The sequence below is a fragment of the Nilaparvata lugens genome, chromosome X (genome assembly GCF_014356525.2).
Source record: "Nilaparvata lugens isolate BPH chromosome X, ASM1435652v1, whole genome shotgun sequence".
Taxonomy (NCBI): Eukaryota; Metazoa; Arthropoda; class Insecta; order Hemiptera; family Delphacidae; genus Nilaparvata; species Nilaparvata lugens.
In genome coordinates, this window is record NC_052518.1 from 61,101,388 (window position 1) to 61,119,298 (window position 17,911).

The 17,911-nt window shown below is 32.7% G+C and overlaps 1 protein-coding gene across 3 annotated transcripts in view; it reads right to left on the reverse strand.

Annotated features, from left to right (window-relative positions):
- The window catches only part of LOC120348926 (calcium/calmodulin-dependent protein kinase kinase 2-like), a 525,835-nt gene that overhangs the window by 482,514 nt on the left and 25,410 nt on the right, over positions 1-17,911 (reverse strand). For 2 of the 3 annotated variants that reach the window (XM_039443398.1, XM_039443401.1), the window contains one exon: positions 2,882-2,906. The exons of the other annotated variant lie outside the window; for it this stretch is intronic. In XM_039443398.1, coding sequence (XP_039299332.1) covers positions 2,882-2,900 — 19 coding nt within the window. In that variant the 5' untranslated portion in view covers positions 2,901-2,906. Of the gene's footprint in view, positions 1-2,881; positions 2,907-17,911 lie in introns of those variants that run through there. 3 annotated transcript variants of the gene reach the window in all.

Sequence of the window (17,911 nt, forward strand, 5' to 3'; positions counted from 1 at the left end):
ACTGTTTATTATCGAAAAACTGTCGAGACTGTAAAAATTTGAAAAATATCACAAATTTCTTGATTTTTTGAAACAAACGTATCTTACTTCAAGATTATATTTTTACAACAATCATTTACCTAACATGAGAGAGGAGATTTTGATCTTTAATGAAGACCAAGTACCATTTTTTATCATTTCGGATTACCGAGATACCGTACACATTTTGATTATAGAAATTGGCCATTTTCTTGTGTATGTAAATATGGGCTAAAATACACTCAAGGAGGAATTTTCTATTTTTTGATCAAATTTGAGTTATGATACATGATTTTGAACCGCCTTGACGAGCTGAGAATGAGCTATAGTAAGAGGAGATCTGATCATTCTGTCTAAAGTTATATGTTTTATGTTTTAAGAGGAGATCTGATCATTCTGTCTAAAGTTATGTGTTTTATGTTTTGATCCTTGACGTATCCTTTTGCCTAACGCCCCCCCCCACAACTAAGAAATACTAAAATTAAATGTTTTTAACGGGTGGCTCTCATAGAACATAACCCTCGTGAGATGATTTCAACCGGAATATGTTTCTTTTTTGCTAGGAAGGCCTTGAAAAGGTATTATAATGATAATGTGTATTTTGGCTGTAGGATATGATTTTCTATTTTTGGGTGTATTCCCTCTCCCCTTTTACTAAATTTGAAAATTCCTAAGAAATCCAGTTCAGAATCAATTGTTCTTCCACGTCATGTGTGGTTTCTATCATTACTAGGAAAATATCCAAGTTTTTTAGGTGGAAGTGGTAAGTTTGCATGATTTTGAAAAGCCCTTAAAAATACCCCATTTTTGAAAATTCGTAGATCTGGAACCAAAAGTGGTAGAGTCCTGTGCGACCACTCAGTTTATTATCATTAATTCTATAGAGAATCATTTTTCTCCAAAAAAACTCGAAGTTTTCGAGATAATATGGAAAAATTATCAAGTATTAGGTGTTTTTGAGGGTTTTGGTGGTGAAGCCGCTCTCTGGCGTGTGAGAAAATTCCAGATTCTGATTCAGCATCCCAAAATACATATAGAACCGTCGAGAAAAATTCTTTCGGGGCTTTTTTCTGAAAAACGACCATTTGACTGGACTATTGGGCAATGATTCATGAAGAGTAAAGCTGTATACTCATTTTCTAACGAAACTCAAAATTCCTTTCTCCAGTTTCTACCTTGGATGTTCCCATATTGATAATTAGGAAGGGAGAATTGTGGTCGTATTAATTATATTATATGGAAAATTGCATCTGTAAAATGGCTTACGTTTTCTTCAAAACTCTCCGGTAGATGTTGTGGGAAGTTTAATGACAAAGTGCTGTGCAAGTGACGGCATCCTTGCTTTGACGGCAACCCTCCATGGTGTTGCTCCTTGGTGTTTAAGATTGAGATTTTTGTTAGTAACTTCTTTCCTGTAGAAAAGTTAATAATTTACTGTATGATGAGGCATAAGTTGAAACTTCATTATTGACCCTTACTTTTTCAAGAAAATGTCACTATCAATTCGGATAGTTATCTAACAATGCTGCTTGCTTTTTTCTGCCATAATTGAGATGACCCATCAAATTTGATACTGTATGGTTTGGACATGTCATAGGCTTACATCTAGAGAAACTATGGAATTTTCAAGGTAGTCATTCACTGGACACCTTCTTTTGTTTCGTGGAGATGTTGAATGAAATCCTCGGTTACCGGACCTGTCACCTTGTGACTTGTGACTATTTTTTATGAGCTAGCTGGAAGCACAAGTATTAAAAAATACGTACACTTGTAGTCCTGAGTGAGATGAAAACACAAGGAAGTTGAGCGATACCATGTACAACACTTCAAAGGAGTGTGGACAACTTCTCACAATGTCTACAGAAGTGTCTGAACAAAAACGGATGCCTTAACAGATGTTATTTTTCGTACGTGATCAACTTTACTACAACTTTTTCTCTCTAATTATAAAAATGGTAACATCTAAGGTACATACTGGAATAACAAAATTTGTTTCGTTAGAAAATTATTATGCAACACCTACTCCAAATCCATCCTCCATATTCAATTACTCAACCTTGTATAAATGAAAAAAAGATATAGAAATAGTTCGAGTTACCTATATGCATTGTATTATATATAAAGCGGATATCTTACTAGGAGTCTTATCCATAAATTATTGATACAGTACTGATAATTAAGCATTTAGACCAATGAGTTAATGTAACTATGAACATTGCAACGGCGTTTGAACTTCAACTTGGACTTCAAAATTTAAATCATCAACTATTTTCTCTGTAATTCATTTCAAGTATTGCTATCGAACTAGTTCTGCATAGTAGCAGAGTTTTGCTTGAGTTCAGTTCTTAAATTTATACTGAAGCTTTACTTCTTTATCACTGAGTTGAACTAGAAATTGCTTCATGCTAGATTTCATTCGAACCTGTTAATTCTTATTTTTCAACTCTTTGTCATTCATTGAAGTACACGCCATTACTATTTCATATCAACAACATTTAGTTCAGCAGGCAACAAGCATACAAGCGTACACCAACATCGAGAAATCACACAAAATAATATGAAGAGGGTAGGATAGGATAACATTTGAAAGAGGGATAAAGCACACAAAAACAAAAGAACAATCACAAACATTTAGAAAGTGGATAAACATCAATATCAGTATGATTAAATAATACATTCCATAGGTTTAAAGAAGATAGAAAGCTAAAGAACATTAATTGGCTCTTGGAAAGTGATTAGACATCAATATAAGCCTTATACATCAAACATTCATGAAGGATTGTAGGGAATGAATACAAAAAGGAATAGAACAGTAATTGACATTCAGATAGTAAACACAAACATAAGTTTGATTCTAACATACATTTTGGTGGATCGTCCATTTAAATCTGAAAAGATGAAGCACAATCTTTAATTACTTGTTAAAAATACTGTGGAGTCAGTATAATTATATTATCAACAGAAATACTGTGATGAATAATTAATGCATGGTGATGGTTGAGTAACGTTCCGTTGATGATGATGTTGATGGTGGTGATGATGATGATGATGATGGTGGTGGTGGTGGTGGTGGTGTTGGTGGTGGTTTTGATGGTGTTGATGATGTTGATGATGGTGGTGGTGGTGTTGATTATGTTGATGATGGTGGTGGTGGTGATGATGATGATGATGATGATGGTGGTGGTGGTGTTGATGATTTTGATGATGATGATGGTAGTGGTGGTGGTGCTGGTGGTGGTGGTGATGGTGTTTATGTTGGTGGTGGTGATGGTGTTGATGATGGTGGTGGTGATGATGATGATGATGATGATGATGATGATGGTGGTGGTGGTGATGATGATGATGGTGGTGGTGTTGATGATGTTGATGATGGTGGTGGTGGTGGTGGTGGTGATGATGATGATGATGATGGTGGTGGTGGTGGTGCTGGTGGTGGTGGTGATGGTGTTTATGATGGTGGTGGTGATGGTGTTGATGATGGTGGTGGTGATGATGATGATGATGATGATGATGATGGTGGTGGTGGTGATGATGATGATGGTGGTGGTGATGGTGGTGGTGGTGGTGTTGATGGTGGTGGTGATGATGATGATGATGATGATGATGATGGTGGTGGTGATGGTGGTGGTGGTGGTGTTGATGGTGGTGGTGATGATGATGATGATGATGATGATGGTGGTGGTGGTGGTGGTGGTGCTGGTGGTGGTGATGGTGTTTATGATGGTGGTGGTGATGATGATGATGATGACGATTCGACTCAAACTGAACATTCAAATCACATACTACAAATTCACCTGTCACAATAAAGGCGTCAAAACTTTGGTAACGCATCTTTCAAATAACTCTGTAGCCTATATAGCTTGGATCTCATCTTCAGAAAGTACAAAGCTTCAAGATGTCTGTAGTAACAGACAGTGACTTCCTTTCACATCAATCCATTCCATTCACTCCTGAGGTTTTGTCCGTCTTAAAAATGTACATAATGAATTCTCTCTAATTGAGGTTGATGTATATTGTTTTTATGTTAATTTTAAATATTAATTGGAAAGTATAAGTGTTGAAACTATATATCCATTTCTTCTAGGAAGGTCAAAATATGAATATCTATTGTAGGCTGTTATTGTTGAATCGTTGATGTAGGATTAGTTGGGTCAGTTTCTACCCATTAAATTCAATAGTCACTTAATAGGCTAATCAGTTTGTTGCCATCTGAGAGGCGATACGTGGACAAATATTATACAATAGCTGTTTATAGTGAGATTCATGTTAAACTGTCAGCATTGGTTGAATGGAAAACATTAAAGTTATTGAAAATTAATGTTGACTGTATAAATTGAGTCTCATCATAGCCTTTATTTGTCAGTGTTTGACTGGTTTAATTGGAGTTTGTCGCATTATGTTTGAACAGCTGTGCTAACAAAAGTAGCTTCACTTAATGATTTCTATCCTTTTTTGTGAAAGTAAAAGTCTAAGGAAACAGGCAATTACGTTCTATTAGGTCGAGGTTAATGTGTGATGTAGTTTGTCAGGTTCAACTGCGGAGGATTCCTTTGTATCTATTTCAGACTCGCTCCGCTTGCCATGTATAGTACCTATGCCCACAGAGGAGAGGGCAATAGTGGCGGTATTTTCTGGACAAATTACAGACAATCGGCGGAATTCAGGCTTCACATCTGTGCAGTTATGCCTGAAAATTATTCGGATAACTGAGAGTTTACGATACTAGGAAGCAAATGAGTTGTTTACCTCTCCAAGATTCCGAGACTCAACAATCCATTTAGGAAGCCTATTGTATTCTGGATATATATATATATATATATATATATATTATATATATATATATATATATATTATATATATATATATTGAATGTAAATGTATTCACGAATGCCTCTGAGAAACAATTCAACTCTCTGTACTGATTACATAGGTGTAGAAATACTACAATAGATGATTTGAATGCAACAGCGGTCCTGTGCCCTGTACAGGTTTTGTTATTGATAATATATGGGCATAATTGCTATGGTATTCGGTAACAACAAACTGGCAATAAGTGGGAGTATGGAAAGCCCACGTTTAGCCATGTTCCACAGCATTGTTAGCTGCGGAATTATACTACAAAATTTGGACAGTTCATAATTAGTATAGCCTCAAAGGAATTCCTTATAACTGGGCACAATTATGTTCTATATATTATCACCTCGTCACATATTATTATAGTGGGGTATCATAATTATGACTAAGTTTATTATTAGCAACTTTTGTATGTGTATTATAATAAATATGTATATGGTTTGTCAATAAACTCCTCTGGTTGCAATTCATTAGCAATCAGAGAAATTATTAGAAATTAGTATTATATTCAAATCCTAACCAGAATTGGTATCTTACTAGTTATGAATAGGAAGCTTATTCAGTAATTTCAAACTGGAAATACTATAACATCAAATATTTATTTCATTCCAATGGTAAATATACGTAGTGGAAGAAAAACAGGAAAAACTATATCTGACATAATTTTGGAGAATATTGTCCAAATTATTGGTCGAAAAGTGATTGAGATTTGTTTGTTCTTTGGTCATAGTTTTGCCATTTTTATTATAATTTTGAACTCTTCAAACGAGTTGCATGAAAATCCAATTGAAGTTAGTTACCGTGAAATTACGTCACTGAATAAATTTCAGACTTGTTCATTGCTTCCCATTACATAGATTTCGTGAGATGACCTCCTTTGACGGCAGTTAGATCTCATTGTTAGATTATCACTATCAACATGGCTGTCTGTCTATAATCGCACTATATCCCATTGTCATGTGTTTGCGGTGACAGTGATAGTCTTTCTTTTATCAGTTGATCGATTTCTAATTTTGTTTAAAGTTGAAGGAGATCAATACTGGATGGTTGTAAGCATATGCATCGCACCTTTTATTAGAGCAATGTCAGTAAACACAGCTCTCAGCTCACCCCATGCTTCTTCCTCTGATCAACTCTGCTTCTACTACACGTATCATTAATCAAGTCTTCCACTCTATCAAGCATTGCCTCTCGTTTTTTTCTATTCAACTTCCACCTCATCCTCCTTCTCCTCCTCCTTCTCTTCCTCATCCTTCTCCTACTACTCCTTGCTCCTTCACAATACTTTCTTGAACCCCCTCTGTTATCTTTCATTTCTCTTTCGACGCCTTTTACTTGTATTGATGTATAACACTCTCTTTCTCCTATATATATATATCAAATCATTCCGGTCGAGTGTTAACATGAAGGATGCCATTGCATATCCATCTCGTGAAAAGATAATTGATACTATAAGCTGCTTTGATTTTTGTACAACATAACATTATATCATTAACCTAATCTTCATGACTGATGTTGACAACTGCAGAACTGTTATTCATGAAACTGGCTGTAATCGTTGTGTATGTACATGTGTACATGTGGAGTTTCAGGAGAATGTTAAGTACTTGGGTATCATGATAGATAAGCACTTGCGTTGGGGGAGTCATGTGGCATATTTGTGCTCCAGACTGAGAAAATTGATTTATAAATTTGTTCAGTTGAGAAATATGTTGCCTCTACACCAACTGATAATGGTATTCTTAGCCTTAATACAGTCCATTGTGAGCTATGGAATCATTGGCTGGGGAAACTGTGGGGCTTCTATTATGCAGCCACTAATTCTATAACACAAAACAATTATAAAAATCTGTCTTAAAAAACCAATAAGATACCCTTCTGAATATATATACAGAGAATTTCTGGTATTTAGTATACCACATCTTTTTGAATTTGAATTATTGAAGTTTATCTATTTGAGACCACATACTTTTCCTTTATCTGCGGTACACATGTATGGTACACGAAGACAACTTAGAGAACCCCTTGAGGAGCCCCGTCTCAGGACTACTGCAACTGCAGATCATGCTTTTTCCAGGGGGCCCCGTTTATTCAATCAACTTCCTCTATCAATAGTCTCTGCACCAAGCTTCTCTATATTCAAAAATGGTGTCCGTTGTTTCCTTGAAATGAGGCAAAATTGAAGATTGATGTATAAGGCCTTTATGTTTACTTATGTCTCTCTCTTTTTCATCCTAAATGTTTCATTACATTGAATTGAGGATTAAGTGCATGAGAGTCTTTTCTTTGTTGCTTTTTATTCTTCCTATGCATTCTGTTGGTTTTTATCACTGTGTCCATTATCATTATTTTGATTTTATATACCAGTTTCATTTAATTTTCAGTGACTCTGAAAAAACAATTTTGATATAATACGGTAATGAAGAAAATTATTCTATTTATTTTCTTCTATAAGATTAGATTAGATATGGATAGGTATGATTTTGTTTATACCAAAATAGAATGTAAATTTAGTTTTGTTAAAAGAGTTCTTTGTTGATTAAAAAATTATTTTTCTTGTTTCGTTTTGTTAAATATTGGTACAAATGTTTGAAATATTCATAACAAATAGTGTAAACGTATAACACAATTGATTCAGTTTATTTTAGTTTTGTTGAAGGATTTTTTAGTTTATTTTGTTGTAGTTAGTTTTTTGTTTAGTTGAATGATATTCCGGTTTGTTTGAATGTGTTCTGGTTTATTGTACTGTAGTCCAAGATAAAATTATTATGTTAAGCGACTCATCCCTCAGCGCAAACATTATGCTTAAAGAGGGATGAACCATTAATATTTCTTCAAGGGCACTTACCTTTCATTGTTATTATCATTCATTATTATATCCTATTTTTTAAATATTGTATTATTTTATTTATTTTATCTACACATAGGGTTCTGTTTATTTATTATTTCATTATTGAATGTTTAATGATTGTGAAATGCGTTTGTGTTCTTGAATGTGATTGTAATGTAATTTATTTATTTATTTTTATTGGTTGAATAAAGCATTTATTTATTTTATTTTTATTTATACGAGATTTTATTTATTTTCATTTTTATTTATCGTATCATTGAATAATTCAGTTTATACTACTGTATTTCAAAGTTCATTGCTGTAGTTGACTTTACCCTATTATAGTTTTTTTTCTTCATCTACATTCTCACTCATTTTCTCTTACTCACTCATGTAGCCTAATCTGAACAATCTTGAATTTATTTACTGCTTTTCATTTTGTTCAATTTTCAACCCATATTTATATTTTTCTCCTCACTTTCTCTCCTGCCTTCTCCTCCATCTCTTTTTCCTATTCCTTATCCTACAAGCCCCTCTTATTTCTTCCTTGTCCCTTTCCAATTCATTTCCTTATAATTTTCCCATTCCACATAGATATATGCCCCAAGATATTCTATCTTCAACTTTTGTCTTCATCTCCTTCTTTTTTGTTGTTGTTCTTCTTCTTCGTTTCTTCTCTTTCTTCTCGATCTCCTCGTTCTCATACTCCTTCACACCATTCACCACCTCGTCCCCACCTTCCTCCATCGCCTCAATTTAACTCTATCATTTCCCATTTTCCTGTCTACTCTTCTCTTCCTGTCACTTCTTCTTCTTCTTCTTCTTTTTCTTTTCATCTCTTGTGAACATTCGAACAATCTCCCGCAGCACTCAGTCGGTGATTACCATTAGCATTGGCGTTGTCTGGATGCTGTAGTAGCTGCAGTGATTTTGAAAAAAACATTAGTTTGCCATTAGTTTATTGCCTCGTGGAGCAGTGACTCGTTTTCTATAAGGGGCATCACTCCACTCAGTGCTGTCCGTTGTCTGTTGTCTGGGTCGCTCTCCCAATCATTTTCACCAGCTGGAAAAACGTTTTCACAAGTTCGAGTAGTCTGGCTCCGGACTCAATGTGGATGTTGTTGAGCGAGGTGTTAAGCTCTTCAACAATCAATAGCATCGTCAGATATATATTTCGCATTTCATACACCATAGCATTGAGTTTAAACCAATAAGCATTCTGTTGTTTTTCATCCAGACCTTTTCATCTCTAAACCTGAATATTCTTGAAGTACTCTTGTCCGAGTTTTCTCCACAATAGAGCTGGTTCTATTCAATTTTTACGGTTATAATTTGTCAATTCTAACTGACTGAACTCTCATTTCGAGAGATGACCCTTTTTGAGTTTCAATCATCAATGAAAAAAACTAATTATCTGATACATGTCTGTATAAATTGGAAAAATGGATGAATTATATGCGTTTTTCGCAATTAATGCCAAAATAAACTAGTTATCGAATTTACAAAAAATGTTACTTTTTTATTTATGAACGATATGGGGAATAAAATTGTAACAAATAAATGGAATGATGGGCGATTGACGCCTTCACCAAATGTAACAAATAAAAGAATAAAGAGAAATGACCAGTCTAACGAAAAGATTATAAGTGTTTTGTTATGTGTTATTTCATCATCTATTTATGTTCTTCACATTAATGTGATTTATTCAAATAATCAATTCGTTAGTAGGCCTACTGATCGATTGTAATATTCTTAGTGGTTAGTGCCTCTACTCGATGTTTGGTAAAGCACACTACCAAAAATTATAGGATCTTTAAATTTGTGGATAATTGAATGAATTAATCCCCAGATTCCTCCAAATAGTATGGGTTTCGATCAATTCATTCAATTACCTCACAGGAACAGGAACGCCTCCACCAGTGTCTTTTTTTATATAAAGAAAAAACACAAAAACTTGGAAAAAAAGATACAAATTATTTAAAAAGATACAAAAGGTTGAAAATCGGTAATACGGATGATTAAACAAAACAAATCTTATTTTAAACAATTACGCCCTTTCTTATGAAACCGTTGGCTTATATTTAATTATCTAAAATGAAATTGATTTTATTTAAGAATTTAAATTTATTAAAAAAAATATGTTGAGGAAAACGTTCTATTATTGTTGTTATTATTATTATTATTATTATTTGAGATATTACTGTTTGAAAGGAGGAGAATGAATTTTTGAAAGAAAATTAAAGAAAAAGAAACTTACAGAAAATATGGAACTGACTCTCCTGGGTAAACCTGGACTCGTGGTCGATACCGCAGTTGAACGAGAAGCGAGTGGTCTTTTTTAGGAATAAAAATTTTGTCAGCGCAACTGCTGAGTTTGTATTAAGTTCTTAGCCAATGGCGTGGAAGCTTTGCTAAGACATTTTTATTGAATAGAACGTTTTCCTCTCTTGCTCTGCAGTTTAAGATGAAAATGAATTTGTTAAAATTATACTATATTTTATAACATTTAAAATAATTGAAAGTACAGTATTTTATTAAAAAAAAAAATTATAATTAAATTATTTTTGAGACACGGTTCTGTCACTATCGTGACATGTCCCCTCCCCTAGGGGAAGAGCCGACCCTGGCTCTACAAGTGCAAAGCAAGAGACAATTATTGAACAATAATTCACAATACACATTCTGATTGAGAGTATAACATAATAATTACATTAACAGTTCATTAAATCAATATGGTAACATAAATTTGATAAATTCCTTCTTTCTTGTCAATAGTTTATTCAGTAATAATCATCTTGGTCGTGGTAGCTTGAATATAGATATTTTTTCTTTTACATTTATAGAATTTAAAAAAAAAATGTTATTCAAAGAATTCAATAAAACTATGCTTACTCTTCTCGTTAAAATACATATATACCCAATGATAATACAAATAATCCTACTAACTATGAAAATGTATCAATAATAATAATAATAATAATTGTTTTTCTTATAATTAAAAAATGATAATTGAATAATATTAATTAATTAAGTTGGATCTTATTCCATACTAATAAAGAAATCAATAATGCATTAATAATACCGATAATAAAATAGACAAAAATTAAAATAGGTTATTCAACTGATATAAATGGAAATCAATGAATTAAATAATATTAATTAATAATGCATAGACATAATAAAATTATTTTCTTAAATCAAAGACAAATGAAAAATTAACAATTATTTAAATAATATTAATCAATAATGCATTCAAATTTTATTATATTTAATACATACAAGACAAATGAAAAGTCAATCAATAATGTATCAAATAATATTAATTAAATATTCAATAGGTAAATCGTGGAATACAAATGAAAAATCCAAAATTAGAATAAAAATTGTAGCCTATTCATAAGTAATACATTAAAATAATATGCAAAAGGTCAATCATAATATAATACTAATGAAAAATCCATAATTAGTAATAAAATAATATTCAACAATAATGCATTTAATTAATCTTCAATAGGTAAATCATGTAATTCAATTGAAATATCAATAATTTGTAAATTAATATTCATTGATAGAGCATTCAATAGATCAATAAATAAATAATACAGATCAATAACACAACTAAATAATATCCTATGTTCAGTTTTGATTAATTACATAAGACAATTGACACACAAAAGAAAAGTTACATCAAAACGTTTTTCTTTTTAACAATTTCTGTGGTATTTGACTGTTCAATCTTTAAGCTCCATCATATGTATTGTGGGTTTTTCTTGAGCCTTTTTTAGAGTCAGTAGCATGTGAATCTTATTTATGAAGTACAGTAATGCCAAAGTAATCAGTGCTAACCATGCATAAATAAAATAGAATGCCATTGAAGTAGAATTAAAAATATCATACCAACTGTTTGGAAGTGTTACTTTTTCAAATAAATCTGGTGCTATATTGTTATGAATAAACAATGTTGGTATTGTTACATTCCAGTCATCTTTCAAAATATCAGTAAAATTATCAAAATGAGGATTTCTATGTGGTTGAAAAGAATCTACTTTTAATGATTTAATATTTAGCCAGTGTAAAGGTAAGAAGTGTTGAATATTTGGAATTAGAGGAGCACGGGAGTCACAAGGAAATGTCTTTCTGATAAGTGTTTTGTTCTTCTCCTGTAGCTCACAGTTGCACGGGATAGATGTTTGAATTGTTCCTGGAAGAGTAGTCGATAATAGTTGTTCTTCTCCTCCTTCACATTTAATTGATGTCCCTGGTTGAATGTTGGTGACATAGAATACCGTAGGTGACATTTCTAGAATTTGGACGGCATCCGTGTTGCTTGTACAGGTGAAAACGCAAAATTCTTGTAGTTGTTGTAACGTTGATGACATAACGAGATGCTCCGTACATTTTGATGATAATTCTCCTGAATGCTGCTGTCTAGGTAGATAGCAGAGCTTTGTTTTGGGTACTTGGCAAAGCTCTAGTTGTTTTCCGGCCAAAACTTGAATGGTGTTTCCGCTTTTCGCAATGATCATGTCTTCTCTTGGCAGCCAACATGATTGGTTTTTCCAGCTGAGTGGGGTGGGAATGTACTTGAATAAAGTGAAGTTCGATGTTTTCGTGACAATTGGAATCTTCACCGTGATTGTAACGTCTTCTTCTGTGACTCAGCATGTTGTTATTGGAAGTTGATATAGCTGCTGATAATTTTTGAGATCGACCGCCAACTGTTGATTTGTTGTTGAATTCATCTTCTCTTGTAGCTGAGAGAGGTCCTTCAATAACAATTCTGGTTTGATGACGTTTGCTGGTATTAATTTTTGTTGGCAGGTTTCTTTTATTGATGTGATGAAGTTTCGTCTGGCAATGAGGTATAGATGTGAGTATATGTGAAAAGCGTATGCAATCATTTGAGTGTAGAGTTCTTCATCTGCTGCTACTTGTGATTTTTTGAAAAGTTTGTAGGCTGCATGGAACTGATTAGAGATGTTGTTAGTGAAGAGGTTTAATTCTCCCGTCACTTTGATTAGATCTTGATGGTCTTCTTTCACGAGACTTTGGAAAGCATTCAGGTGGTCTGTGATATGCTGCTCGTTGAATTCGAGTCCATGGAGCTCTCCGTCTGTCGCTGTGCCGCAGCAGAAGTGTAGGAAGTCTCCTATTGCGTCGATCGACCGAGTAGTACGACTCATTTTTGAGGTTTTCTGATGATCATGTTTGATGATTTCGTTTGTTGAGTTGTATAATTGCTCAATAACTTTTTCGATCGAGCAATCAGAGTGTAGTGGGCATCTGGGTTGGAATACTTTGTCCGAATTTGTTGGAATGCTTGGAGAAGAGTCATCTGCGCCATTGGAAAGTTCGTCTTGTAGCTGATAGGCACAGAAGCTTCATAAGCGTGTACGTGAGGAATTGGTTGAAGAATTACTCCTGAGAACACCTTGACAGCTGCTGTTTCCATACACCATATCAGAAATAGTAAGGGAAGGGCTTGAGGAAACATGACTTACCGGGTGGGTTCTGGCTTCTGAAAAGTTAATAATAATTATTTTACATCGAGATATTAAATTTATTATTTGTTTGGCATTTAGATTCACTGCTACATATTATTGATTGAATATTCGCTACTGTAAATTGAAACATTTTACTTTAATTTATAGATCTTTATTTTTGTGCATTTTAAATATCAATATTATCATATTATATTTGAATCAAAATTTTATTACAATAGTTTACTCGTTGTCTCTCTTTGTGTTCTATATACACAAGTTATTTTGATAAATTGATTATTTACAATTAATTTGATTACCTACATACAAAGTACATAAAAATAATAATTGCAGTAGCATACTAAATTGTCTCTTGAATAGTTTCTTCAATAATCAATGTATGTATGAATTTTCTCAAATTACTTTTTATTTACAATTTATTCAACAATAAATTCATTCAAATTATTCATTATAAATTTATTCAATTATTATAGATTCACATAAAAAGGTACTTTATTCACATAAAAAGGTAATGAATGATCTTATCAATTGTTGAATAATGGAGATGCTATGAATATATCTCCATAATATTAATGAAAATAATGAATAGGCCTACTCAACTCAATTTGACTTCAAATGAATGCAAAGAAATTCGGGTTTTTAAATGTCTCATCAATAATAAGTGATCAGTTATTCTTTCTCAATATAAGTTGTATTGTATTGATAAGTGAAAAACAAAAATAAGTATTGAAGTATAATGATTTAAATAGAAGTAAGAAAATAATAATTGATGAAAATGAGAATTTGATAAATCAACAGCAACAAGCTCATCTGATCAAATTTTTCCAGAATTGTAACAGCTTAAAGAAGTGTCAATTTTATGCAAAATAATATTTAAGAATATACAATAATATATTCTGAAATTATGCTTGTGACAATTACATTAAAATGAGTGAAATTATTGAAGTATTTGTATTTTTCAAACAAAATCTTCAATTATTGTAAACGTAATTTACAATATGAAGGTTTTTTTCTTTCTTCAGTTGAAGTGATAAGGTTTTAATTTACATTTATATTCTGATGAGTATATTTCAAAAATACTTGAATATTAATCATAATAATGGAATCTTTTATCTACTGTAAAATTTCTTCATTCTACGGACATGTATTACTTCTGGAACAAATTGACCTCTTTTTTCTAAAATTACTTCGTAGTTGTGATCTGAATCTTCTTAGAAATTGTATAAGGGCCTTTGAAATGACTATTGAATTTTTTACAAGTGTCAGGCTCGTTTGGTGGATACGATACAAGCACCTTGTCTCCTACTTGAAATTCTACATGTTTATGTTTTTCATCAAAGCGAATCTTTTGTCGTTGTTGGGCCTTTTGTATTATATTCGGTAATTGTGACCGAATTTCAGCTAGATCGTGTAGCACTTGAAATCGATCTATTTCAGCTGATGGGGGTAAAAATGCTACATCGAAAGGGCTGAGTGGATGAAAACCATGTACTAGATAAAAAGGTGTGTATCCTAAAGATTCTTGATATGAAATATTGTAGGCAAAGCACACATACTTTATGTTGGAAAGCCAATTGTTTTGCTTTTCATTTATGTAACATTTCAACATAGTTATTAGCGTATGGTTATATCTTTCAGTTATGCCCTGACTAGTTGGCATGTAACTGGAGCCAAATTTTTGCGTCACTCCTAGTGAAACACAAAATTGTTTTACTAATTCTGACCTGAAATTCGTACCATTATCTGTATGTATGACTCTCGGTAATCCATACGTAGTGGAAAAATTTGTGAAGAATTTAACTGTTGTTTTTGCATCAATGGAAACTACTGGTTCACAGAAGGCAAACCTTGTAGCTCGGTCTACTGCTACTAATATATACTTATAGCGACCTCCGCTCAGTGATAAAGGGCCTATTGCATCTATACATATGGTATGAAATGGTTGTTTTGGAATTTCTATCGGCTTCAACAATCCTGCTGGTTTTGTTTTTGCTGTTTTTGTATTTTGACAGGTTGGACAGGATTTAACGTAATCAATGATGTCTTGTCTCATTGTTGGCCAGTGATATTTTACTCTTATTTTGGAAATAGTCTTTTCTATTCCTAAGTGACCGCCAAAATGAACAGACTCATGAAATTGTTGTAGGATTTGTGGAACTAAAGATTGTGGAAGTGCTAAAATATGGAGAAAACTTGTTTTGTATTGAGAATCTTTGTAATATAGAATATCGTCTTTAAGCAAGTAACTTCGGGATTTTCTAGCAAATTGCTTTTCTGCTGCATTTAGGTCATGAATCGCAAGACATATTTTATTTAAATATGGGTCTTGTTTCTGTAATAAGCCTATATTTGCACATTGTATTGTATTGATTTCTTGTCATTCATTCTCAATTGGTACATCTATGGGAGCTCTTGATAATGCGTCTATGAGCTGGAGATTTTTCCCTGGCTTGTACTTAATTTCAAAATCATAATAGACTAATTTCGCTGCTAATTTAGCAAGACGAGAGTTTGGCTCTTTTATGTTTCTATAATGTTGGAGACTACTATGATCAGTTATAACTGTGAACTTTTTATTCAAGAGTAAGGGTCTGAAATGTGAAATGCAATATACTACAGCTAACATTTCTAAGTAGAGTAACATTTCTGAGTAGTACGACTCATTTTCAAGGTTTTCTGGTGATCATGTTTGATGATTTTGTTTGTTGAGTTGTATAATTGCTCAATAACTTTTTCGATCGAGCAATCAGAGTGTAGTGGGCATCTGGGTTGGAATACTTTGTCCGCTTGGAGAAGAGTAATCTGCGCCATTGGAAAGTTCGTCTTGTAGCTGATAGGCACAGAATCTTCATAAGCGTGTACGTGAGGAATTGGTTGAAGAATTACTCCTGAGAACACCTTGACAGCTGCTGTTTCCATACACCATATCAGAAATAGTAAGGGAAGGGCTTGAGGAAACATGACTTACCCGGCGCCTCCACCAAATGTAACAAATAAATGGAATGATGGGCGATTGACGCCTTCACCAAATGTAACAAATAAAAGAATAAAGAGAAATGACCAGTCTAACGAAAAGATTATAAGTGTTTTGTTATGTGTTATTTCATCATCTATTTATGTTCTTCACATTAATGTGATTTATTCAAATAATCAATTCGTTAGTAGGCCTACTGATCGATTGTAATCTTCTTAGTGGTTAGTGCCTCTACTCGATGTTTGGTAAAGCACACTACCAAAAATTATAGGATCTTTAAATTTGTGGATAATTGAATGAATTAATCCCCAGATTCCTCCAAATAGTATGGGTTTCGATCAATTCATTCAATTACCTCACAGGAACAGGAACGCCTCCACCAGTGTCTTTTTTTATATAAAGAAAAAACACAAAAACTTGGAAATTTTTATAATAAAAATTTTGACTCACACAAGGTGTTTGAATTTTTGAAATAGGATGAAAATAGAAGAAGTAAGAATTGGAAAAGTAATTTAGTTTTTATTGACACAAAGTTCTTATCAATTTTGAACAATATTTAAAAAGATACGAAAGGTTGAAAATCGGTAATACGGATGATTAAACAAAACAAATCTTATTTTAAACAATTACGCCCTTTCTTATGAAACCGTTGGCTTATATTTAATTATCTAAAATGAAATTGATTTTATTTAAGAATTTAAATTTATTAAAAAAAATATGTTGAGGAAAACGTTCTATTATTGTTGTTATTATTATTATTATTATTATTATTTGAGATATTACTGTTTGAAAGGAGGAGAATGAATTTTTGAAAGAAAATTAAAGAAAAAGTTACAGAAAATATGGAACTGACTCTCCTGGGTAAACCTGGACTCGTGGTCGATACCGCAGTTGAACGAGAAGCGAGTGGTCTTTTTTAGGAATAAAATTTTGTCAGCGCAACTGCTGAGTTTGTATTAAGTTCTTAGCCAATGGCGTGGAAGCTTTGCTAAGACATTTTTATTGAATAGAACGTTTTCCTCTCTTGCTCTGCAGTTTAAGATGAAAATGAATTTGTTTAAATTATACTATATTTTATAACATTTAAAATAATTGAAAGTACTGTATTTTATTAAAAAAAATATGTTGAGGAAAACGTTCTATTATTGTTGTTATTATTATTATTATTATTATTATTTGAGATATTACTGTTTGAAAGGAGGAGAATGAATTTTTGAAAGAAAATTAAAGAAAAAGTTACAGAAAATATGGAACTGACTCTCCTGGGTAAACCTGGACTCGTGGTCGATACCGCAGTTGAACGAGAAGCGAGTGGTCTTTTTTAGGAATAAAATTTTGTCAGCGCAACTGCTGAGTTTGTATTAAGTTCTTAGCCAATGGCGTGGAAGCTTTGCTAAGACATTTTTATTGAATAGAACGTTTTCCTCTCTTGCTCTGCAGTTTAAGATGAAAATGAATTTGTTTAAATTATACTATATTTTATAACATTTAAGATAAGATACCGTTTATTATCTGAAAAGAAAACGAAGTTTAGCACTTCAACAACCAATTACTCGCTCATTGAACCACTTAAAAATTTCAGTTGCCACTTTTTCTCACTCTTATAATGATCTTAACATTTATATTTAAAAAGATTATTCAATTTAATTAATAAAAAGTGTACCGAACAGCCTTAAAGTAGAGCGTGCACTACATTGGTAGAGCGGCGCGGCGCGGCCTCAAAGTAGAGTGTGC